The following is a 25,003-nucleotide window of genomic DNA, read 5'->3' on the forward strand; positions in this document are numbered from 1 at the left end:
TTTCCAAGAAAAAGGTATGTAGTACTCGTAAAGATAATCCAAAAGAGTCGTGCTACAAATTTTGATCAATAGTGGGTAATCTTCAAGATTTGTTAAAAAAACTCGCATTGTTGGTTTCGCTGAGCTTTATCTCGTGATACATAGTACTCCGGAAAAATGTCCACAGCACACGGTTACTACTGGTAATTCCAGTAGAAAAAGCTCGTTCGAGAGTAAGAAACACTTTATTTTTGTTTATTCGGATGAAACAAACGTCAGCCTATGACGTTTTTACCACATTATGCCAAATAGGCTTGAAAAAAAATAGGTAATCACATTGTACACGCGGAAAAAAAGGGAGACTCTTGTTGTCACAGTCGCGTCTGTTCCACGGGTGTGTGCGAAATCAGCTCCCCATCACCCCCCGTCCAGCTTTTCCGAGGCTACCCGGGATACCCTGGCTGCTTAATTTGCATCCCTTAATGAGTCGCCCGCGTAGCGGTCTTATCTTCCCCCAGCCCTCCCCCGAGCCTGGCTCTTCCTTTCTTTTCCTGTACCTCCACGGAGCGTAATTTCGCTAAAACGAGCGCGCCCGAGCGACGCTCTTGGTTTTTCTCTCTTCCAATTCCGCGATGTTCCGGTCCAAACTTTTAGCGATACGTATACCGTGTATATTATGTGTATACGTGTAGAGTCTCGTGATGACAGCGTCGATGGCGAAGTTTTGCCAAAGAATCGAATGAGTACTCCATCCATGGGTCGATCCGCATAAATGAATTCTCCTAAACCTCGTTAAGCTCTAGGGCCTTTTTTTTGTTTTGGCGTCAGGACTGGATGAGCTTTTGCAACACTTTTTTCATTAATATCTCGCTGAAACATAATTATATTTCGGGAAAATCAAAGTGTGTCTCGTACGTGATGTGCATTGCAATGTGCAGGAGTTTGAGACATTCCGCAGAAATCGTCGATTATTTAATTGGAATTTTTGTGCCTTTCCGCTATAATTTCTCATGCCTCCAAGTACTTTGAAATACAAGTAGTAAGATGTAAGTCATTAGATCAGGCATTATTTTTTGACTCAACAAATTCAGTCTCGATTGAAAGCTCTTATTTATTTTCATTCGAATCGAAAGCACACCCGCAATAATGACCAAGCTGAACCTACAAAGCCACACTGCCGGAACATCAGTAATTTATTCACATGGCTAGAAATTATAAATATTAAAGTCACAGCTGATTAATATACGTTTATGATGAGGGTGAGGTGAATAAGGAAGAAATTTTGTAAAAACAAAGCAAAGGTATGATAAACAAGCAATATCGCAAAAACAGGGTTGAAAAGCTCGGCAACTTTTATTGCTTCCTCTAGTTCCCGAGCCTCTTACGAGAGTAAAAAAAAAAAAAAAAAAAAAAATTCTCGATCACATCAGCACCCGAGCTGAGATAAGAGAAATAAGTAGCTCTCTGTTTGGCACTAACGCCCCCTCCCCAGCCGCACGTACTCGCTTCTCGCCGTCTGCTGCACCGCCATAGGGATGTACATAGGTACACAGCCCCCGGCGAGAGCACGGCACACACACCCCAGCTCTCCCAGGGTGTTGTTACTCTTGGTTGGATGGGCTGAAGAGAGAGAGAGAGAGAGAGTTGGGGGGTGGCTGGCGGCGCATCTGTTGCCGAAATTATTTTGCCCACGGGGCCGTGAAAAATTCTCCCCAGCCTCCTCCACGGGCATTATTGTTCCAGGTGTCGGCGCGCGTCCTCGCATGAGAGAGACAAAAGGTAATCTAGTTATTTGCTCATTGTCCCACTCCTCCGTCCGTTTTGTTTTTTCTCCACCTCTTTTACACGCTCGGGCTTGCGACGAAAGCACACTTGCCGATATGCGACAGCTTCCTCGGATATTCGACGCGAAGCCGTCCCGATACAACGCACTAAAATACCTTCGATCGCGTACAACACCTGAAACACAAAACTCTGCGACCCAATACTCTCTCGAACGCCTTGGCTTGGCTCAGCTCTGCTCTTTCGATGTAGACTCCTTACCTAGAGGAGGCCCCGCCGCGGACTGTCCGTCGGGAGACAAACAGTTCCCGAGGGAAATGATCAGGATGCGAATATCTCACACTCGTACAAATAAACACACTAACACGAATTTCACTTTTAGACTACTCTTTATTTCATTTACAACAGATGAACACTTCTAAAGCCTCTTACGACAACCCGGTTCGATCACGAGAGCACTTGGCTACAACGACACGCCTTCGATCACGAGCTACACCTCATGCATCAACCCGATGACGAGGACATACACCACGCATCCTCTCTTGGTCCGCAGGGTGTCCTACCGGCGGCTTCACCAGCTGGTTTACCTACCGCAGCGGATAGTCGACCTCACGCCGACCCCCGAGACAACGCTGAGAACTGTGAGAGTTGTCGAGGATAAAGTAGTCCTCTACCGAGTAGGGAAATTGTCGGGCACTGGTGCCATTGGCACTAAAAAGACATAGAGTATAACACCCTCGAAGGGAAACAAGTCAAGACCGAAAAGTTCCCTTAAGAATTAATCTACGTAGCAGGTCTCGTTTGGCGCACGTATATAGCACGCATGAGCAAAATCGACGAAGCAAGAGTACATAGGGTGCACGTAGTTTCGGAGGAAAAGAGCCGCGCAACAAACGCTCGTTCCGAACAATTTACAGGAGCAGAGGAAACCCGATTTTCTTGCGACGCTCCGTATACTTTCCTCTCTCTCCCACGGCCAAAACGAATTGGGCACGTGTAAATGAGGATGGTTCGGTGCAAGCTCGTAGCTTATACGCACGTGCAAACTAACACTCGTATAGACGAGGAAGTGAAAGAAATGAGAAAAAAAAGGGGGCCAAGGGTTTACGCCCTCGTTCGACTGTAGGTCAGCTTCCATGCAAATAAGTATACATGTGCAAGTCGAGGGATAAGGGGGAAAGTCAGGTGCTCTTCCCCTCTCTCGGCTCATTATCATTCGCAGTGCGTATCCGAGCCATAGCCGTGTGTTCACGTAAACAGCCCCACATTTGCACGAAACACCAACGTACAACAGCGGCAGCTGGCAGCAAGAAGGCTGTTGTCCGATTATCGGAAATTAATGTAAATTTGGTTGTACCGGCAGCTCCGAGTTTCAGCAGTGTTATACGAACGAGAAGTGCGAAGCCTGGGCCAACTTTGACTTTGGCGTGTGCCCTCCACCCACCTTCCTTCGCAATGTACCTGCTCCCCAATTTTCCTTGCCGTCGAGTTCCACTGCAGGTGCTCTTCCATCCTTCGTTGTCTACCTATGTACTGCATATTTGCGAGATATCTTCGTGCACGACTACGCCTCTGTCTTTCCTCTTGCGCGAGAGTGTACAATATGGAGCTCGTGTGTTGCATTTGGATGTCTTGCGTTGGATCGTGGGGGTTGGTTGGTATATACAAGGGCCCGGTGGAGCACGTGCGAGGTGCTCGTATAGTTGGGAGTCTCATGTGGGAGAGCAGATACGCCATGCCCAATATACATGTACCTACTTTAGCGAAGAGCAGAGCTTTCGATCGGCACATGTTTGCTGGGGTGTGCTGGTACCGGCTGGAAGGGGCGGGTTTTTCTCACACGATTGGCATATGATTTTTCATCACAATTAGCTCGTGTCACCGTAGATCTGGCTCAGAATTGGACGATTGAGACTTCTGCAATCGAAGAGCTTGACTTTTTGAAGGTTCAATCAAAATTATTAATCAACGGGAAAATAATCAACTCGTGTAGTTTTATTGATTAAGGTGGGGGTGGTACCACGAGAGAAGTGACAACAACCCCCACAATCCCCTCCACTGTTTCCTACACAACATATACGATGGGACTGAGCTCCTCCGCATTAAAACTGGTACGTGATCTTATAAAAACTACCCAAGATAGTTTAGTGATACCAATTATGCAATTTTTTCATTCTATATGAGGTAAATGCCATAAAAGTTTTGGTTCTTTGCGGTGTGTGAGCTTTGGAGGATTTTTCGAGGATGGTATGATCAATAAACTGAAGTAATTTCCAATACTTCAATATTGTCTCTGGTTTTATGCTGGGCTTCTTAAATTACTATTTTCTGCACATCCAATCCTTCAGAAAACCTCTAGTCACGAACAATTGAAAATGTGATACTCGTAGGAAAAATGATCCCAACATTGTAGGTACACATTCCCCGGAAGGATTTTTCCAATATTTTAATATTGTCTCGAGTTTTGCACCGGAATCCGTATAAAAATGACTATTTTTTCAAATAGTGTTCAAACACGCTATGTTGTACCATTAACGTGATGTGCAATAACTCCCTTTTAAACGACACTCCACTTTTTAGCATAGCGTACTAAATCACAAAAAAAAAGCCAAGTTGTTACGTCACGAAACCATACCTCAGCCATCCCCTTATCCATTAAATAACAAACTAGCTCGCTAATTACCGATAAGACTTGCCTACTGGTGAGGGGGGGAGGGGGCTTAAATTTTAAGCTATTCTCTCTCCCTCTTTTACACTCATTACAACTTTTCCACGCCATTTGCGCGCAAGTGTATATATATGTAATACAGTGGGAACGCCCCGGCGGAGAGAGAAAAAGAGAGCGAGAGTCACATTTGAAATTAGAAATTTAAAAAAAGATTAAGGCCGAGGGAGTTCGCGGCAGTAATTGCTCCGCCGCGAAAATCCCGAGGACCAAGAGAGTTACTAACTTGCGAATTAACGTTTGAATTACACTCTCCTACTTTCTTTGTGCCCTACAGCTCTCGCAAACGCTTCCTAACTTGCGCGTGTCGGTGTGTACACATATACACATATATAGACTCGTGGGGGCGAGGAGAGCATTTTACCTCCTTCATCCCGCTCTTCTCTCTTCAGAGGAGCGAGGAGGTGAGCCGAGCATCAGCACCACGGCCACGGAGAAAGAGAGCCGTTTCGTCCTTTCATAACACTAAATAATTCCATTTAATTACTCGTCCTCGCCTCCCTCTCCTTCCATTATACGCTGTAGCTGCATGGCTCGCTCTAGCTTGCTTATATTATACACTCGTTCCAGCCCCTCCCCCATCCTCTTCTCTTCCGTGCTATGTATTCATCTCTCACTTACGCTCCTCGCGAGTTCTCGGGGCATCTTTGGGCTGTATCCCGACCACCGAACGAGGTGAGATATTATTTATTACACTTTCTCAAGCGGCTCAGCCGTGGTATAAGTACACACACACGTATACACGTATATACGGGCTCCAAAGACCGAGCAAGCATCTGCCTCCTGCTTTTCTCTCGTCTTCTTCTTCCCCTTCTCCGCCTTGGAGGACTTTTCGCACCACCTTTGACTTTATATACTAACTCGCTCTTTTACTACTCGGTACACCCACTCTAGTGAGTTTTCTCGGCGCCCTTTCATGTTTTTCAAATGATCCATCTACATTTATCATTTTACTCCCACCCTGCACCAAAATAAATTAAGAAATTAAAGAAATTATCTTTTTTATTCATCCTTACAACGTTTTTGGTCAACGAAACATTTGTGATATTCATGCACCGTACAACAAACAAACTCTTGACGACAAAACTAGACAAAAACGCGCCCCTTATACTTATACCTGACTTTCTGGAATTAAATGGTAACTGCGTAGTGACCCTCCCTCGAAAACCAACAATGCCAACAGCGCATAACTTCTAATCTACGGACACGGTTAAGAACAAGACCACCATCACCTCCGACCACCCCGAGACGGACAATAATTTAAACGGGTAGCAAAACAAGCATCGATTTCTCAACTTTACGAGCCAAGTAAGAACACGTAGTCTGATACACGGCACGTTTATATATGTATATACATCCACACGTCGTGTTCATCTACAAGGGGCTAATGCGTTTTGTTGTTGGGACAAAGTTGTAGGAGTATGTGCCATATTCACCCACCAGCGAGATGAATTCGAGTTTTGCTGCAGAAGAACAGTGCCTTTCTCTCTCTAATCCTTTAGAATTTGCGTCGAGTCTAAGGGGTGTACGTAAGACGACAAGGTGGAGGAGCAGGAGACGAGCAAAGTCTCGGGGCCGAGATTTATACTCATTTAACTGATGAGCAAATTAGTCTCGGGTGGGTCACGCCGATGTTAAATGCTGGAAACTCCTATCGCACACTTGTATGTACATGTATAGGTATGGGTGTAATTCGGCAAAAAAAAAATTCGGAATAATATTTTTCGGGTTGCTATACTTTCTACACATTCATTTCGGCAAGAAAATTTTTCGTTAATTTGATACATCGGTTAATGTCTTTTCGTCAAATCATGAACCTCTCGATATTACGTGTATTATTAGACGCCATCGTTCTTCGAAGTGAGAAAGATATAGCGTCCGTGTTGCAGGTATTGTGTTTTAGTATTACTGCTTTATACATATATAAGAGATACTCTTTGGATCATGGATTACACGACTTGCAGTCCATGGTCGGAGAATGAAGCTCGTGTTGATGGGTTTTTCGAGATAAATCAAGTGAGTCTTCGTTTTAAAAATATACGTTGGTTCCATTAAAAAAAATATCATCGGGATGGATTTTCTTTTCTTTTTTCCACACTCTCAAGATAACTTTTAAACAAATGTTAGTAAGATTTCAAATTTTAGTACAAAATACAAGAGGCACTTGCACCAAAAGTAGTAAAAATATTGTGACAGTCGATTGAAGTGAGAAATCACACTTTTATTACAACGAAAGAAGGGTTGTTTCAATACCGATATGTATGATTAAATGTGCACTATTTTCCACGCAACAACAAAAAAGATGCCGTGTTATCACTCGTAATAAACATATAGACGTTAATACGTACGAACCATACATTTGGATGTGCTCCCCTCGGGAATGGTAATGATACACGGTCTATGGGTAAAGGAAGGGTGTGGGTCGCACAAATTTTGGCGATTTGCGATGATAAGAGGTGGCGCAGTCAGGGGCATTGTACTCGAGCGTCCGGTGTATTGTATTGTAGACTATAATAACGATGATAATGATAATAATGATGATGATCTCGTGTAATTCAATACCGCTGTTCTCCGTCTCTCCATTTCAACCAGCACTTCATGAACTTTCGGTAAAAGCGTGCGTGGCATGCGAGCTTTTGAAAGAGGAGCTGATATTTATAAAATAGACGGACGGGCCGAAACGGTGAGCAAGTCGAATTTGTCGAGTATTTCGCGTATTTTCAATGTCAAAGAGCCGAAAGAGTAGTGGGAGCTTTTTCCGCGCGCGAGAGCAGTCGCGTTTCGAGTTGGGCGTCCATATTACTGGATGGGAAAGAGAACAAGTGGATGTGGAAAGCTCGTTTTTTTTTTTTTTGCTATCAGCACTCGTTTCGTTTACCATTATCCGCTGTATCGTTTCGCGATGTATTTTATTCTGATGCACCATGAAGTGCGACGCTGCAGAAGTAGAGAAAAAGCGATGGGATGATTGTCATTCGAGTCGGACGTGCATTGATGATTGAAAAATCAATGTGTTAACATACGTGAAACAAAGAGGAGAGTGACAGTAATTTTTACTACTAAATTACAGTAAAATTGACAATGAATTCAAGTCAATGGACTTTGTACCATAATTCACTATGATTTTTATCGCCCGAAGGGTAATTTTTATAGTGGTTTCACTGTAAAAATTTTTCTGTTTCCACATTATCAATTATTACCGTAAATTTGTGGTAACAATGACCGTATAGTTTGTTTCCTCCACCTTTAAAAAATTATTTTAATTTTAACGTAATTAGAATACACTTATTGAAGCTTATTCGTCATCATAAATACGAAACGTCTAAGAGAAAAAAATAACTGCAGCAGTAGCAAACAAAAAAACTTTGGTAATTCCAAAAACTGTGGGAACTCTGAAGGTTGTGGACACCGTACAAGTAATAGGGATATGATATTAAAAATTACCGTCCAATAGGTGCATTTAACAACACGTTGCAGCGAAAAAAGTATAGGATTGTAACAAGAAAATTCCAGATGTTTCAACGTTCATTATTTCTAGTAGAAACACTTGCGAAAAGTACAATTTTTACTGCGAAGACCAATATCCAACTGCTTCCGTAATCATCCCCGTAAACACCCCAGAAAGAGACATTATGACAATTACGTATGTACAGAGACGTAAAAGGGAAATTCACGTGCAACTGTACAAGTGAACAAGACACTAAAGGAAAGAAAAGGATGGGACCCAGACTCCATATTTTATCTTTATTCTTCAATTCACCTAGTTCGTAGCGTCACGTGGGTGCATGTATGTAGGGTTGGCGCACGTGCGCGACAAGCGTCACGTTTGCTCTGCTCGAAAAGCTGCAGCTCTATCAAAAAACCTATCGTGTAAATGTCCACGCAATGTATGTGTTACAGTCGTCATCGTGGCCTCGGTGGGTTATTCGCCCCCCCCCGCAGCCCACTTGGGTCAGCCAATATCTCCAGCCCACATATTGCGAGTCTGTTTCTCGCCACATCTGCGGGCTCTTTCTCTCGTGTCTTGATTCTTCTTGGTCTCCAACCTTTTTTTTTTTTTTTTTTCTTCTCCTCGTCCCAAACTAAGCTTTTGGCCGAAGGATCGAGCTCGGTACGTTTTTGTGACGTTACAGGTGTACCTACTCATTTGGTGTTGTCCATCGGCAACTATCATGTGGTAACTTTTGTGTCAACGACATGGGGCAACGATCTTGTGGTAACTTTTTTTATGAATTGGAGAATGTGTATAATACTTTTTTTATTAATGGTCACGGTTACTGATAATGTATACATTAGCAACTCCGTTGATGTTGTCTTTGACGATTTTTTTCAGGAAAAACGTAACATTTGTGATTGGAATGATGGGTTACAATAAGTTGTAAGAATACATTTTACAGGAGTTTTCGACTGTTATTTCACGGCTTGAATAAAAAGGGTTATTTAATTTATTGAATTCGATCAATGTGTAAGGTAAATAATTTTCTAGCAACGCACTAGAGGAATAACACAATAAGAAGAATATAATAGAAATAGTAAGAAAATGTTCCACTTTTCTTTGTTCTAACAAGTAATTAAATACGTGGATAATCACTTATTGTATGTTGTATTATGTTGTATCACTTGTGGATTGTGGAATAGACGATTAGCCACCACTTGGATCAAGGAATAGCTATGCATAGTAAAGTTAGGAGGATTTTCGGTTGTTCAAATCAAGTAATTAGAGCCGATGAACCCTCAAGATACCAGGATATTGGCCCTCGAAAATTCAGCCAATAACACAACCAAGTGTGCCTTTCGATTATTGGACTGCCTATCAACATCATCCTTGACTCCCGTGGAATCCCGTGAATTATTCAGCTAATAGACAACCCGGCGCAGCGGGTGTGTGTTTGTATGTACAGCGACAAGAGGAGCTACCGCTACTCTCCAAAGTTTTGCTCTTAGCCCTCGTCTTGCTCCATCGAGTCGTTATCATAAGTTTGGGTGGCAAGGCAAGCGCTCTCTCTCTCTCTCTCTCTTTCTTTCCCCATCTCCCTCTTTTGATGGCGTTTTCGTCACAAAATCATGTTATGCATTTTTACAGAAGTAATTTTCGGAAACTCCTCATCTCTTAGGGTCTCTCCTCTCTTCTCTTTGGCCTGCCACGAAGAATCGCCACCTGCGGCTCCTTCGCTAGAAAACCCCGGCTACCCCTACTGCTCTGACGTTGGTGATGGTACTCCAAATTCTGCGAATACCACCTGATACCTCTAATTCTCCAAGCTCTTTTTCTGTGCGTTCACGCAATAAGCCCTTCTTTTTTGTATCGTATTTTTATTTTTATTTTTTTTTCTTTACTGCCTTTTGATTATTATTTGATAAAGTATTATGGATGTATTCCACAAGTCGGAATGAAGTTTTCATATATGTTTCAAAAAACAGTTTATTGTATTACAGTGTTGTATGATAAGAAAATGTTACTATTTTTTCTGACGTGGTTTCATTTCTCTCTTAATTCTGTCAATCATGTTTGACGTTTCGATGAAAGACTGAATTCGTGTATGTATGGATAAAAGAGTTGAAAAGAAATGTAATATTGATTCGCACGCGTTTATTAACTTATCCACGTATCAGTTCTATTCAACAGCTCAAAATCGTTTTCCTCCGTAATGCAAACATCTTTTTACAACAACCAAAGATCCGCATCACTCCGCAGTCACTCGCTTGTGGATCCAGTCGAGGTAGAAGTGAACTCTCGTGTAGACGTCCGGTCTTCCACGCGCACATGGGTAGCCGTACGAGACGATACCGATCTGGACTCCATCGGCCACGAGAGGACCACCCGAGTCACCCTGGCAAACGCAACAAAAAACATTTTATTTTTGTACCAAACTCACTACTTTCGATAAAAGATATACTCACATTGCACGCACCCTCGCCGGCTTTGGTAAGGGTGCAGATGAGGAAGTCCTGGACCTTATGACCCATACCCTTGGCGCATGCGACGTTATCTATGACTTTCAAGTTGATCTCCTGCAAATTGTTGGGAATCCGTCCACCAGCCTTTAAACAGAACACGTATATTCAACAACTGTTTTGCCAAAAGGGTGAGCTTTGTAATCGCAAGGAAGTCGTAAGTACCGTCAACCGTCCCCAGCCAGTCAGCGTGGCTAGATAGTCGACTTTGGTGAACTCCTCGCTGGCAAGCTGGATTGGCTGTACTTTTTCGTTAAAGTCAATGTCGCGGCTCACGCGGATGAGACCAACATCGTTGACACCCAAGCCCTGGCCGTAGCCTTCGTGATACACAACTTTTTCGGCCTGGTACACTTGGGCCTGTGGATCGTCGAGTTTGGTCGAACCGGCGTGTACCTTGAAGAAGTTAGCCGGGCGACTATGCGCAATCCAAGGGTGAAGATGAGATTTTGAATTTTTATTTTATGGATCGGAGTGTTGTTTTGCCATGGCTTACCCACTGATACAATGCGCTGCCGTTAATATCCAGCGTTTGTTTATGATCGAGCCACCGCACGAGTGCGACGATGGGGCTCTCAGAGATACCTGATACGGGTACTTTCCATCTGGAGCATCGCCTCCTCCGACGATACGTGGATATGCTAAAATGTTTGTGACAATCGGTTGACTGATTTTTCTTTTTTGGGTCGGCTATTTTTACGATGAGTAGTGTAGAGTGAAAGGAATAATTACCATTGACGGTGAGTGCGCCGCACAAGAGAGTTAGAGCAGTGATGAGCTTCATCTCGGGAGTTTCTTCGAGTCGACTGATAGTCGGTACTACAATAGACGGGAATATTTATATTTGGATCGTAATCCAAACGCGGTGACATTGGAGGTGGTGACATTATCGCAGGAATTCCAGAGTTAAGTCTGTGTATCGGTGCTCCACGGATTCATTAAGAGTTCAAGAGGAGGATATCTTGATCGATAACGACCCATGCGTATTTAATCAAAGTTGATTGTGTTCAGTCATTTTTCAATTAACGACACTCAACAACAAAAGATTAGTATAGTTTACAACTTGAAAGATACAGTCATGAAACTCACAGATCGATCGTTTCACGATGACAATATAATAACAAAATTTATGTGTTATTTGCCTCATCAACAAATATATTTAAAAAAGAATTTACAAAATAAATAATAAGAAAGTTTCCACAAGTGTTCATTAACAATCGCAGAGGGGTTTCGTCACAGTGTTCTTCATTGTTTTAAAACGTTAAACAATTTTTAAAAAATCATACGTGCAACCAGTTTTTAGAATTTACATAAGAACATCAGTGTTATTTCAAAAATAAGCGAGGATAAAATACAAACAATGAATAGTACCAATATGGTGTATGAAATCTCGGGCAGTAACTCTTTTGATTAGTATTATTAGTTTCAATCAAAAGACAAAGAAAAAAAAAAAAAAAATGATTCCAATGGATGATTTTATACTTCCAACTTCATGTTATAAGGCTTCAAGAACTTTCCTGCCTAAAATGTCTCAATTTTCAAAGTATGTGATAGAATCCACGTAAACCGACATCGAATTTATATTTAACGATCAAAAGTACCTACCGGATGACAATTTATGGGCAAGTGATTATCAACAGAAACTTTATCGTCCCCTTCGGGATTGGGGTATTTTTGAGTGTACATATGCCCCCAATTGGGTTCCTAAGCCCCCTTCCTCCATGTCTCGACTGAGATGGTCAAATTTTTTTTTTTGGGCCTTATAGACACGTTACAAATTTTTATTAAAACCGGTGCTATTTCCGGACTTTCAGACTTACGATACTTTTTCCCGGTTTATCTATTGTATAATAAGCCATAGCCTGTAAACAACTTTTCTAATATGTTTTATGCTGTACAGCTCGTCATGCACGGTAACAGTCAATCATTGCATTTTTTTTCATAGTGTGCATCAGAAATTTTCTGTGTTTACATTCATCCATCTGTTTTTTGTGAACTAAGCCTGAAAGGTCAATGCAGCCAACGAAATTCTTTATGCCCCGAAAGATTAAAATAAAGTAAATTGTTAATAAATATTGGCTTATATAAGATAAAGTTAATACATATTGATTGAATTAAGTCTCAAAATCTGCATCGATAAAGATTTATGTCGATATCGATGCTCTCGGTGATTGTTATCGTTGCACTGTCCACAAAAAAGCCATTCTTTACCCTACTTTCGTAGAAGGTTGTAATTTTTTTACTTTGCTTGTTGTTATAATTATGACTATAATAAATATTGCTATTTTAATTGTAATAATTGTTTTTATGTATTTTCACGATAACCCCTTCGCATCCACATTTGCCCGTATTTTCAATATAGATTGAACGAAAAAAACAACACATCGTTATAATGACGAGAAAATACAGTCCCTAAATAAATAAAAAATTCCTGCCCAGTTCCTTTTTGTGTCGTGTTTTTCGTTCAAACAATATTTTTTGTATAATTTTCATCATTTATCATTATTTATTTTTATCGTCACTATTATCATTGTTCAATTATTATAGCCATTATCACCTAAAAACTCAGATAGTCATGTGACTCAAGTTGTTGATTGGAACTTATTTACAACACCTTGTTTAGTTGGCGTAGTCATGAAATCGACGAGTATGATGTGGAATCCACTGGGTGAGTGAAAATCGAAAAAAGAAAAAATTAAATTTTTTTTTCCAAAAATGTTTCAAATGACAATGCAGATTTTGTTTTTTTTTGATCTTAAACAATCACAATCAAAGAAAACAATGAATAATTCTGTACTTGCTGGGTCATGTTTCTGTAAACAACGACGTCAAAAATAATCACTGCATCACGAGTGTAAGTGTACACGTACGTAGTTCTCTTTTTATGTAATTGTTGGACAACCAACAAAATTAACGTGCATTGTTATTTTAAACTGTAGCACTTGAAAACACTTTTATCACTCGTATACAAGCCTATGATTGTATCTTTATTTCCAAGTAAGTAACCAGACAAATACTTATTAAAAAAATTATAAAACTCAAATAAGATTGGCTCAAGTTTTGGAAACTATGCTGGGAATGAAGCCTTTACGTAGAAAATAAAATTTGAAGGTTGATTCAAATGATAACCATTCAATTAGGGTTCAGTAAAATCAAACAATCAATGTAAAAAGATAGATATTAAAGTATGACGATAGTCGATGAAATTTTTCACACTCATTCGTAAATAATAAAGCTAAAAACGTTTTCCAATCAAGGGATCTTTAGTTTGACTAAAAATTCCTTTTTTCATAATGTTCGCACCACAATTCATTGTTATTTGTATGTACACAATATTTATAAGCCTTTTTCAAATGGCTCAAAGCAGCAACATCGTAATTATGCATTATAATTGAAAAATATTTCATCGACAAGTTGGGTACAGCTGTAAGAAGAATAAAAAAGAAAAATCAATGTATCAATTTTTTTTTCCCACATTGTAATTATTTTGTGTACTTTTCTTTACGCCAACGATAAAGGTATGAACACACATGGATGATTGCATCTCAAGAGTTTATTGACTTCTCTCGGGAATCCTTGGAGTTGCTGCAGATTGATAATAATATAATCGGCAATAATAATCCGATGAACCGAGCAAGCGATCATCGCCAGGTCATTCTGATTTCATCTAAAGATCATTGCTCGTTTATACGATCGGCGAAAGTGAAATCTCGACTGTTAATCGAAAAAACCTTCCACTAAAAGTCACCAAAGACAGGGAAATCATTCGTCCCAGCGTTGCCCAACGGATCCTCCCAAACACGTCTTCCCTCCCCATTGTTGCACGCACGAGGGTTATACACAATGATATCCTCTTCTTTGCCTCCACCCACGATATGTCTCTCTCACCACGTAACTATCGAGCGACACTTCCTCCTCTCGTAACGGCTCCATCTCTTCGAGAGCTCGGCTCGACAAAAGGGCGCATCAAAGGATTAATACGGTTATAAAAGTCAGGCGGAGAGCGGCAACTCCTTTCGCAACTCCCGAGCGCGCGGTGCATCCCCTCCCCCTGCACTCTATCGGTTGCGCAAATTAGGTAACGTTGCTGCGGTGTGCTTTATTTCTCGAGAGGCCGTAAGTAGGCGCGCGTGTAACGGAGAATCATTAAAACGCGAGAGGCCGAACAGAAATTAGAGGCGAGCCATGCAGATGCATCATAGACACGTGTGTGTGTGTGTTTTTTATACGAGTGCGTGATTTTGATCTGTTATCCCCGGCGCGGTGGGGAGCGTTGGCGAGAGAGCCGTTGGAACGGGAGCACGCGAGCCGTTTGCGAAACAAAGTGCGGCGGGTAACGAGGAGGATGAAGAAACCGGGGGCTGCCGGTCGCGTGCGCCTTTCTGTACGGCTGGTGCGGTCCAAGCAATGGGTTCGTCTTTCGGTTTGGGGATCCATCGCCGAGGCTGCACAATGGAGGTTGAGAGGTGTATTTGTCGCTGCTGGAAATTGAATCGTCTTGGTTTTTTTTGGGTTTGGGGGGTGCTTGGCGCGGGCGTTTGCATGTGGTCTGACATGACCCGAGTAATAATTGGTATTTGTCGTTGCGGTCTTTTCAGGTATTTTTCAATTACGTTGGCGTGCAGTGAATGGTCGCTCGCGACGTGTATGACTTACTATTCTTTTGGGTAATTTATAAATGACCAACGCTGTTTTTTTCATTTCACTCGCTACGCATGCAGTGTAATGGAAAAATGTACCCTCGTAAAATTGAAAATGGTAGTACTCGTTGACGGGCCGTTGCTTTTTTTGGGGGCAACGGGATAAAAACCCTTGCGACGCTTACTTTATTTACTTGGAATAATTTTTTTAACCGATGAACAAAAATTAAGTGACAAACTTGCATTAAAAGCTTCGTTAAAGAATTACAATCTTTCATAATAATGAAATGTAGAATGAGTTGATGTACTACTAAGTGTAGATTGTTGCTTTATGAAAGAAATACTTTACGATAAAACTATTTTCATTACTATTATTTATTTTTATCGTCAACAAGAAAATCCTGGAATATTTGTATCTTTTGTTTCATAGACTAACTTGAAACTAAAACTAATGTAAAAACGGTATTTTTGGTACTACCATCTTGAACCAGCTATATTTTAATACATTTAGTTTTTCATCACCAAGTTTATTGTACAATTGTAAATTATCATTATATTATTAAAGTCTTTATCAAACAAAACTTATTATATTCTCAATAATTTGCAATTAACTTTTATATTCCCTGTCTTTTTTGCACCGAAAGACCTTGACAAACTTTCTATAGTCAGAAAAAATAAACTCTCACCTGCATCACGATGGAAAAAACTATTTCTTAATCAACAAGTTTTTTTTTTTATTCGTTGCTGTATACATTATGCAATATCTCCTTGATAATCATCCAGAGAAATAGAACTCGATATAGACTCGTATTTTTCAGATGGCGCTTTTTACATGGGAAAACAACAATAAACCAGAAATTGCTCATCCAGCAGAAAAAAAAAAAATTTACCCTGAACGCGCCTGCACATCCGTCACAATGCACGCAACCCAAAAGTATCCATGAGTTCCTCTGTAACGAGCTACAGCTCCATGGAGCCCTTGTGGATATTTCACGAGAGTTAATAATTTTCCGAGCAAACATCGTGGAAAATTGCAAATCCACGAGACTCAGACAAGAGGGAAAAAGAGGGGTGCTCGACGCAACCCTCGACGAAGACGCGACGCATATGATACGGGGGCCATCAAACAAAGGTCGTATTTCAGCCCTCCAGGGGTTTTCCTTAATATTATTCTTCAAACATACCGTAATATGCAGGAGATGCAAAAGGTCGAGGGGGGGGGGTTCTAAATTGAAAACGAAGGAGGAAAAAATCAAAAAGGACGAGAATACGTGTTACACCAAGCAAATCGAGAAAGGGGTCAAAACCGGCGGGCGAACCTAAAGACGAGCAGGCAAGGGTTACGATACGACAACGACAACGAGATTTTAAGGGCCTTTGTTTGACTGCAGCCACGATGTAGCCCGCGGCTCTCTGGGAGCCTACATGATTCCGGCGATATAAGCATGAAAGGGTTGAAGCTTTGCTCTCTCTTTCTTCCATGGTACGGGAAGATAGAGAGCAAGAAGTAGAGAGAGGGGATCTTCGTTTGAAGCTCCTTTCGTGCGCCAGGGACTGTTTTTGACATTATGGTGGTACGTTTCGTCTGGCGACTAAAGTTTTCTTGGTTACACCTACTTAATGGAAGTCAATAAAGCAAGCATGGAACTCCATTGATATTACATCCACTCATATCCACAATAAGGAATCCTTGATGTACTTGGTACACCCGATCTTACAATAAATCCACTCCACGCAATATCATGACTCGCTGATTCGGTAATCAGTTTAATTCCACGTAATCACCAACATTAGGCCAGAATGTCTTGATAACGTGAAAGAAGTTTCGATGATGTCTCGCTATCCCTTCGAGTACGTCCAAGATCCCATGGTTGATCAACTTTTATGCTTTCGTCGGTTTTAGCATTTCGTCATTAGCGAGAGAGAAGAGGAGAATTTTGGGAAAGTCAGAGGAAGGACCTCAAAGCAGGGGTGATGCCATTAAGAGAGAGGGTTCGAATAAAGGGGGTTGCAGGGCGAAAAAATGCAAAGCAAGTCCGTGGCTAAGCGCACGGAAAGCTCGGCGTTACCAAGACACGATCCACGATGATCGACTATTGTGCCGATTTAACGATAATAAAGGCGAAAAAGGTGGGAGTATACGGAGGATTCGATGTTACTGGAATTACTTGGATCATTGGAGGATAGAGGCTTAGTTGTTATGATATCTGCAGAATTCAATTATATTTTTTAAATCATATGAGTATTTGATGATGGAGTGAAATTCTTCCTTATTTTCATATTTTTATTGGGATTTCAAAAGAAATCCATTTTCATCTTTATAACTATTGAAAATTCACCTACCTTGCTTTGGATAACATGATCTCAGAATCGTAAAAAGTTAATACTTTATGTAGAGAACTTTATGTCAAAATCGAGACTATACAACGTTTTTGGTGGTCAAACTCACAACCATTCTGAAGACATAAATGAATTACCTTTCAAACATTTATTCATCACAGATAAATAGTATACAACACTTGTTTACATTTTTAAAAATGGATTGATTTTATGATTGGAAAATACACAATCTAGTGATAAAAAATACAATGCAATCTAGTTGCGTGTATGTGAGTGATGCAAAAATGTGAGAGAAAGAAGAAGCAAAACTAGTGGGCAAACATTTTTTTGAAAATTGCATCAGTAGCCATCAGGAATTTTTCAATCATGGCACTGGAGACATCCGTTTTAACGGCTCATATCCTTCTATTAGAATTCGAAACAACCGCATGGAACGGGATGGAGGAAAAAAGTATGAAAAAAAAGAAAAAAAAAAAAAAAAAAAAAAAAAAAGAAGAGCATTAACGTCTCAATTCTCGAGGGCGACGCGAGACTCGGCATTAGGCAGCGCGAGCTTCGGCAGTATTGGCTTCGCAAAGTATACGGAGACGGAGAACGGGAAATCACACGCGCGGCGCTGCCGCCTGCGTTTTACGGCTCGTATTCAGCAATTTTCCATATTGAAGCCATCCCCTCACCCCTTCTGACTCTCATTTTCCTCTTTTTCTCCGTTCGCGCGAATATTTTCTCACCCCCACCCCACCCCCGTAGTATATACGATTTCTCGATTCGCTGAAGGAGGATGAGTTTGGGAAGGATGTGACACTCGCAGACATCGGGGAGAGAGAGAGAGCCTCGTCGCGATCTGTGCCGCGGATGTTGTATTATATACGTGTGTGTGAGTGCGGGGCAACGGAGGGAATTTCTCTCGGTCTCTCGTGGGTGCGATTCGGTCGATTGAATGGAAAAAAGGCGATGATTTATCGGGGACAGGTGATTTATACAAACATTGTTCCAATTGCAAGCGCGAATTTACCCCCCACACCCCCTTTCTCTCTCTCTTTCTCTCTTTCTCTGGCTCTCACGCATTCGTGGTGAGGACCCTGCACGTGAGCCTTCTCTTTTCGACTCGTGAGTTACGGAACGGCTCTGAAAAAAGAGGACGGGTGTTTTTTTTTAATGCGTCCAGTGTGTGCTTCCTTTGGGAAGGAAACTATTTGAGCTTCCTTGCGATTGCAGTAGGTAGGCAGTGCTTGGAAGATACAGGACTCAGCAAAATGGAGATAAGATATTCGATCCTAACGAGTCTTATGACCTCAGAAATTGTGATTAGAAGTGTTTTATCATCAGATGCTGGTACGAGGAAAGGGACAAGATAAAAGCCTGGTGCAGTGCAATTTTATAGATGATTGATTGCAATCTCAAGCCCAACCTTTTTCAAATTGGCAAACACTACTACAAACGAAGAATGTGTGAAAATATTTTTTTATCCACCGATGGTGCGGCTCCCTTTTGAAATTCCACCATAAAAATGTGGGATAAATATGCACCCAAAGACAAAAGTACTGCTTCGCGTGCAGACTGCAGACCCTCCCTCTGAGCAACAGAGCAATTTTACGCAGTAAAAAAAAAAAAAAAGGAAGAACGAAAATAATTTCACCCGCGCATAATGATGACCACGCGGTCGAGCCTGCCGCGGTATATAGGTGGGGTTAGCAATTTAACACTGTGCTACGTGCGACTGCAACTTCTTCCCCTGTCCAGTGGTACTATAAACGCGTACAAAAGCTTCGTCACGCAACGCATAAAAGAACGCCTCCCTCCGCCAAAAATAGCCTTCATCAGAGACAAGAAGAAGACGAAGAAAGAGTTTCTGTTGGGGGTTCGGGGAACCCCCCTTTTTCCCCCCAGCCCCGGCGCGCGGTGGCGGCGCTCAACTTTTTCGTAATATTTGAAATTTGAATTTAACCACCAATTATACGAGATTCCGGCCGCGAGGAGCTAAAATATTCATCGTCTTAGTTGCGAAAAACTTTCGGCCGTGCCGTCGAAATTTATAACCCGCCCGTACACACACCGGCAGCCCCGTTCGCATGATCACTCCCAAGGAAGGAGGGGGGAGCGATCGTGCAAGGGCATTCATTGTGTGTTTTTCCCCTCCTCTCCTACTTTGCCCTTTTTTTCCCTTCTTTTTGCGCCACTGTCTCACTCGCCAGTTAACTCCTGTATATAATATCTATCCTCCCTTCGCGCGGCGTCTTTGGCGATGGTGGAAAACAGATAGAGGGGACTATATGACGTATACGTAGCTCCGATGAAGTTTCGCGACAAGAGAGCGAGGTTGGCCAAGTTTGGCCGACCCCAAAGTTTCATTAAGCCAACAATAAGGATTCTTTTCGGCAAATTTTTCCCTCCATACACCCGCGTTACGTATTGGGGATGAACTCACTGTATATACAGCTCAGGCGAGGAACGCTTTAATTAAATTTTTACGAGTTATCTGCGCTTTTGGGCCATTTGCCTCCACGAGGCTTTTATGCTTGTACCGCTGATACTTACAAAATATATTGGATTGTCAGGGAATCTTTACTTTTGCATTGAGTCTTTTAACTAGTATATTCCATGTGTTGATGTTACGTGATGTTCAACGCTTTTGGTATGCAACCCTCTCGTACAGTCAACTCCACTTGCAGGATTGATGTTCCAATGAAAAAAAAAAAACTCAACGTTCGACGAGTAAAAAAAGTTCAATCTTGAGCAATTGAGAAAAAAAAAATAGTGTTTTTCTTTCTTAATGTCTGAGCCATGGAGAGCAGCAAGTGCACGCGTCAAAGACACTCGAGACGACTCATCGGCTCCAGCACTCGGGGAAAAGCTCCTCCGCCACCAACATCCTAGCTCGAAAGTGGAAAGAGAGACAAAAAAAAAAAAAAAAAAAAAACAAAGAAAGAAAGAAAGAAAGAAAGAAATGCCCATCAGCACTCCACTGACAAACATCACGGCATCAGCGTTGCAGGACCCCAACCCCTACTACATATACGTGTCCATACATAGAAATCGTAGGTGTTGATGCAGGCAGTCCATACGTATAGGCGAGAGATCTCGTTATGGACCCATACTCGTAGATATATACATGTATATACGCAGGGAGAGACAAAGAGAGAAAGAGAGAGAGAGAGAGAGAGCACGGAGGAGACGGAAAAAGAGAAGGGGGTGCGCCATAACGGAGGCTCGCCTGGGCAGACACGGCTGCTCGTCGGGCTGCCTCGACAATAGGCGCATTGTGCGGCCGCCATAAGCAGGCAGAGCAACAGCACACGCGTCGTCTGAACGTGTATATAATATAGGTAAGGGTGGCACGGTAGACAGCAGCAGGGCAGGCCTCATAGAGCCCATTGTCCGAGTGTCAGAAGCGTGTGAGCGACCGCGAGGGGGAGGAGTACGTGTACGCGCACCTACATACGTATAGTATACTGTACTTACCCTCCGAGCGTTTACGGTTATGGTGGAAAGAGAAAGAGAGAGAGAGAGAGAAAAATCCCTGGGCTATCCTTCGTCCTTGTAACGTTAATTGCGCTGCAGTGGCTATTTCCGAAAGAGATGGAAGGAAGGAGTTGTCCACTGCCGTGGCTGGTGTTGTGTGACGTGGGCTGGAAGTGTAATTTATATGCACAGGAGCTTGGATTTTTATCGCTCTTTTGATGGTTTTGTTTACTAAAGGGGTTGAAACAAGCTGTAAGTGTTTTTTTGCACGTGTAGGAAATATTTGCTTGCAATATAATGCAGAAAAACATAAAGATACTAATTGTAATATATGCAAGATATGGCAATGGAATGAGTTTATTGTTGGGTGTCTTTTGTTGAAAGTTATGCAAATAAAAAGTCCTATAAAGGTATAAAGCTTGAAGGATTAAGGATATAATGTATAACAAATGCAAGACATTATTACAAAGGTAACGTTTTAGGCTGACAATATACGTGACGAACAGAAGTGTCAATGCAAAGGTATCGAAATCCAAGAAAATATCAGTTAATTATTTGGCAATGAAAGTCATAATATTGTTTCTTGTTTTTTTTTTTTTTTTTTTAATTTATTTTTATTATTTTTTCATGAGCCTATGTAGATGACCCAAAAATTTTTTTACGAAATAAGTCATGATGTATGATAGTATCTTCTCAATATATACTCGTATCCAAAGTCGCCATTAGCTTCCTCATCGTAAACATCAGAAAGTTTCTGGAATTACATTCTTGATTTATGTCTCAAGAATTTTTGCGTCAAGCTTGTAATGATAAGACTTTAAAAAATTTAGATAAACCATTACGTTAGACAGCATTTCACTGTATGGAATCACGAGTTTTTAGAGAAAAACAATAGTCATGTACTTTAGCAAGTGGCTGTTGAATTATATTTTGATAATTACTTGATCTGTTTCATTGTTTAGTTTTATCACAACACAAAATTCATTTAATGTTCTACACTATTGTGCAAAAGCTTGAACCCTTACTAATAAACACGTTCAGTTTTCGGTGTAGCTTTACCGAGAGATTGTATTACCTTCACGGTACCATTAATTGCTAGAAAAAAAGCTGAGGAATTAAATTCAGTCATTTTATGAAATCAAACAGTTTTTAATAGACATAGGTTCGAGATAATAATCTGACGTAGGTTCGTAAAATTTCCGAGCATCTCAAACGTCCTTTAGCGTTTTGTAAACGGGTAATGCTAATACTCGCTGAATCACTCGCTCAAACCTGCAGAGTAAATTTGCCATCTTCTAAGGAAGTTGGGGAAAGGTCGACAACACATCTTGATAAATAAATCATTGACTCATTGTACGTGTTTTGTTTATATTTATATCCACAGTTGACGTAGAAGTAAAGACCATTTTAGAGAACTTGGTATCCAGCTAATCTCAGAACTGGCCAACGTCATCTCAATAAATGGTCATTCAGGTAGATATATATGGAACCAAATGCAATCAATAGACCAAATTAGTCTTTAGTTCACCAAAGAGCAGCTGTACTTTTTTCTTTATTCTCGAATACATATGTGATTCACTTCTAATAAAACTTTGCTCGTGTCAAGGATCCGGTACATGAACAAGTATGTGTGTAATAGTGCGAATGGCGATGATAGTCATCGATGAGTAGGTGCATTCCCTGCCGATAAGTAATCGTGGAGTTTAAGAAAAATAGAGGCATTTTTGCTGAAAATAAACGCGCTTTATTGGGATTATTCACTTTATCGATATCACGTTTATGATGCTGGTGTTCGATAGAGGAGAAGTACTGTGCAGCCAAGTCATTTTTTTTTTTTTTTTTTTTTTTTTTTTCTAAATGCTTCCTGTCTAAGGAGCTTTATGTGTAAATCTTGTATAAAAGACAACATTTCTCCCGTTCATTCATCAGTGTGTGATCGAGAGCGAAAAGGAGATTTTTTTTTAGCTACAATGAGAGGTGCGTATCATTTGTACCTTAATTATTCGATTAACCCTCTCAAGCTTTTTTTGTTTATCATGTCTACAACAATAATTAAGTATTTTTACTATAAGCTAACATTGCAAAAAAAATTTGCAATGATATATTTAGAAAATAAATGAAAATAACATTCTGCTTTTTTTCCAAATTTTTTTGTTGGTCTCTCTCAACTATATAATAACAAAAACTGAAAAACGCGAAAAAAATTTACATAACTCAGTATTTCATTTACTCATCTCATTTTACGTTAATTTACAATTGTTTTTCACTACAACACGAATCATAACATAATCTTTATTAAATTAAAGCAAAAAAAATGTGACACAAGTCTCTTTAAAAATGGTATTCGCATTTGCTGACGACACTTCTAAATTTGTTTGGTCCCACATAAGAGTTTGGGACTTATCTTGGAAAAATAATCTATTTAAGCTCTTTTATTACTTTTTACTCTTCTGAATCCACATTATAAAGGAAGACTTTCAAGAAAGGGTCAGTTCCAGTTAAGAAACACTTGTTTAGATCGTATAGCTTACTTGAATACAAAAATACCTTTTATTTCTGTTTTTACTGCAGATAATTAAAATTTACAGAAAACGTACTTGTGCTCAAATTTTTACTTCACACTACAATTTTTGTTTTTGTTGGCTATATTGAAAAAAACTTTCCTCAAGTCTCAAATGAGCTTCACCAATACAAATTATAACTGGCATTTAAACACCTGTACAACAATCTCGTTGCAGCTATCGCAAGTTTGACGGTACTCGGCCTCCTACTAGTCGCCTACGCGATATCAGAGCCCACGGCAACAGAACCGCCGGTCACCACATCACCACCACAGCCACCGACGACATTGGCACCACCCAAGTGTCCACCAACGGGCCCAACTGCCCATCTCCTGCCAAACCCGGCCGACTGTACCACTTACTACACCTGCGATCGAGGCACTCCCATACTGATGCACTGCCCTTCAGGATTGCACTTCAACGCCCAGGAAAAAGCTTGCGACTGGCCGACTCGAGCTTGTTGCGACCCAAGTCAGGATCCCGAGAAAAAGTGCAGCAGCCAACCACTTTGAGGGTCTCCAGTACTTGTGTCCATGTTTGTCATGTATACGTGCCGGTGGATGTATGGCATAGGGATCAAGTTCACGCGTATCTGTAAATGATAGAGTTGCATTCTGATTTTTAGTTGTATAAAAGTGGGTTGATCTCTGTTCCTCATTTTTGCCATTGATCACTTACCTATGTAATACTTCCACCATGCGAACTTTTTTTTTTACGTGTTTAAAATCGTATGAACGGATCATTGTCGTGAAATTCCAAAATGTCTCAAAAATTTAGGATAATATCCCGATGGTGACGATTAAAAGTCTTATCTAGGTGATTTTTCATATTTCTTAATACGATCAAACATTTTTATTATCAATCATTAATATCATTTGACGATAAAATATCAATTTTGTTTCAAAAGGAATACTCTGGATACCTTGAACCATTTTAAAAATAGAGTATTTTACCGATTTCATGATACATTGGCATTGTGGTGTGATCAAAATAATTTTTAAAAGCCACTGCATTGTCCATTCAGGCTGGAAACCATTTCAAAGTAAATAATAAAATTAACGACACAAAAATTCATCGATAACTATGATTTTTAATGTTACGCATGTACATATACTTAGCGATTTTCTTGCAAATTTCAGTGATCAGTTATCCATTTGGAATAAGATATCACGATGAGAGACCGTCATGTACGAGTAACGTGGAAACACATTTGCTAAATGCATATCCATAGGTTGAAAATGTTTTGAAACAAAGTACAAATAAAATTTTTAATAAGTAAATGAGTAAAAATATTAAAAAATCCGTGGCATCGATTCAACATCAAAGTGATTACTTTCTAAGCCCTCGTTTTTTACACCGTTAGTATACCAACAATAGTCGGAGAGTGGTTAAGCTGATCTAAGCTTGTGGTTGTACTTAAAGTTTGAATCCACTTTCATAAATATTCACATAATCCAGCTCCCATTTTTTGTCAAACGAGACTGATTTCTCAGAAACGAGCGAACGAACCAAACGTGTCTTACCAACATCAGAACTCACCTACTGCACTGATCAGTGAA

General features: G+C 40.7%; 1 protein-coding gene across 1 annotated transcript; it reads right to left on the reverse strand.

Annotated features, from left to right (window-relative positions):
• Nucleotides 1-10,061: 10,061 nt before the first annotated feature.
• On the reverse strand, nucleotides 10,062-11,317 carry LOC106637858 (chymotrypsin-2-like). Its single transcript, XM_014350820.3, has 5 exons — nucleotides 11,174-11,317; nucleotides 10,938-11,082; nucleotides 10,607-10,859; nucleotides 10,388-10,528; nucleotides 10,062-10,317 (listed from the first exon to the last, which is right to left on the reverse strand). The coding sequence occupies exons 1-5, from the start codon at nucleotides 11,223-11,225 to the stop codon at nucleotides 10,171-10,173; spliced, it is 738 nt and encodes a 245-aa protein (XP_014206306.2). The 5' UTR covers nucleotides 11,226-11,317; the 3' UTR covers nucleotides 10,062-10,170.
• Between the last annotated feature and the right edge of the window lie 13,686 nt (nucleotides 11,318-25,003).

Source organism: Copidosoma floridanum, unplaced genomic scaffold (assembly GCF_036245765.1).
Source record: "Copidosoma floridanum isolate Cflo_tuat_1 unplaced genomic scaffold, Cflo_Japanese_pri ptg000021l, whole genome shotgun sequence".
In the NCBI taxonomy this organism is placed as follows: Eukaryota; Metazoa; Arthropoda; class Insecta; order Hymenoptera; family Encyrtidae; genus Copidosoma; species Copidosoma floridanum.

What these genes read in the sequence shown, in the direction of transcription:
- LOC106637858 (XM_014350820.3), bottom strand. Translation starts at nt 11,225, where the DNA reads ATGAAGCTCATCACTGCTCTAACTCTCTTGTGCGGCGCACTCACCGTC. An exon ending in CGGCGCACTCACCGTCAATG is followed by an intron (nt 11,083 to 11,173) that starts GTAATTATTCCT and finishes CAAACATTTTAG; the next exon opens with CATATCCACGTATCGTCGGA. An exon ending in CCGGCGAGGGTGCGTGCAAT is followed by an intron (nt 10,318 to 10,387) that starts GTGAGTATATCT and finishes TGCGTTTGCCAG; the next exon opens with GGTGACTCGGGTGGTCCTCT.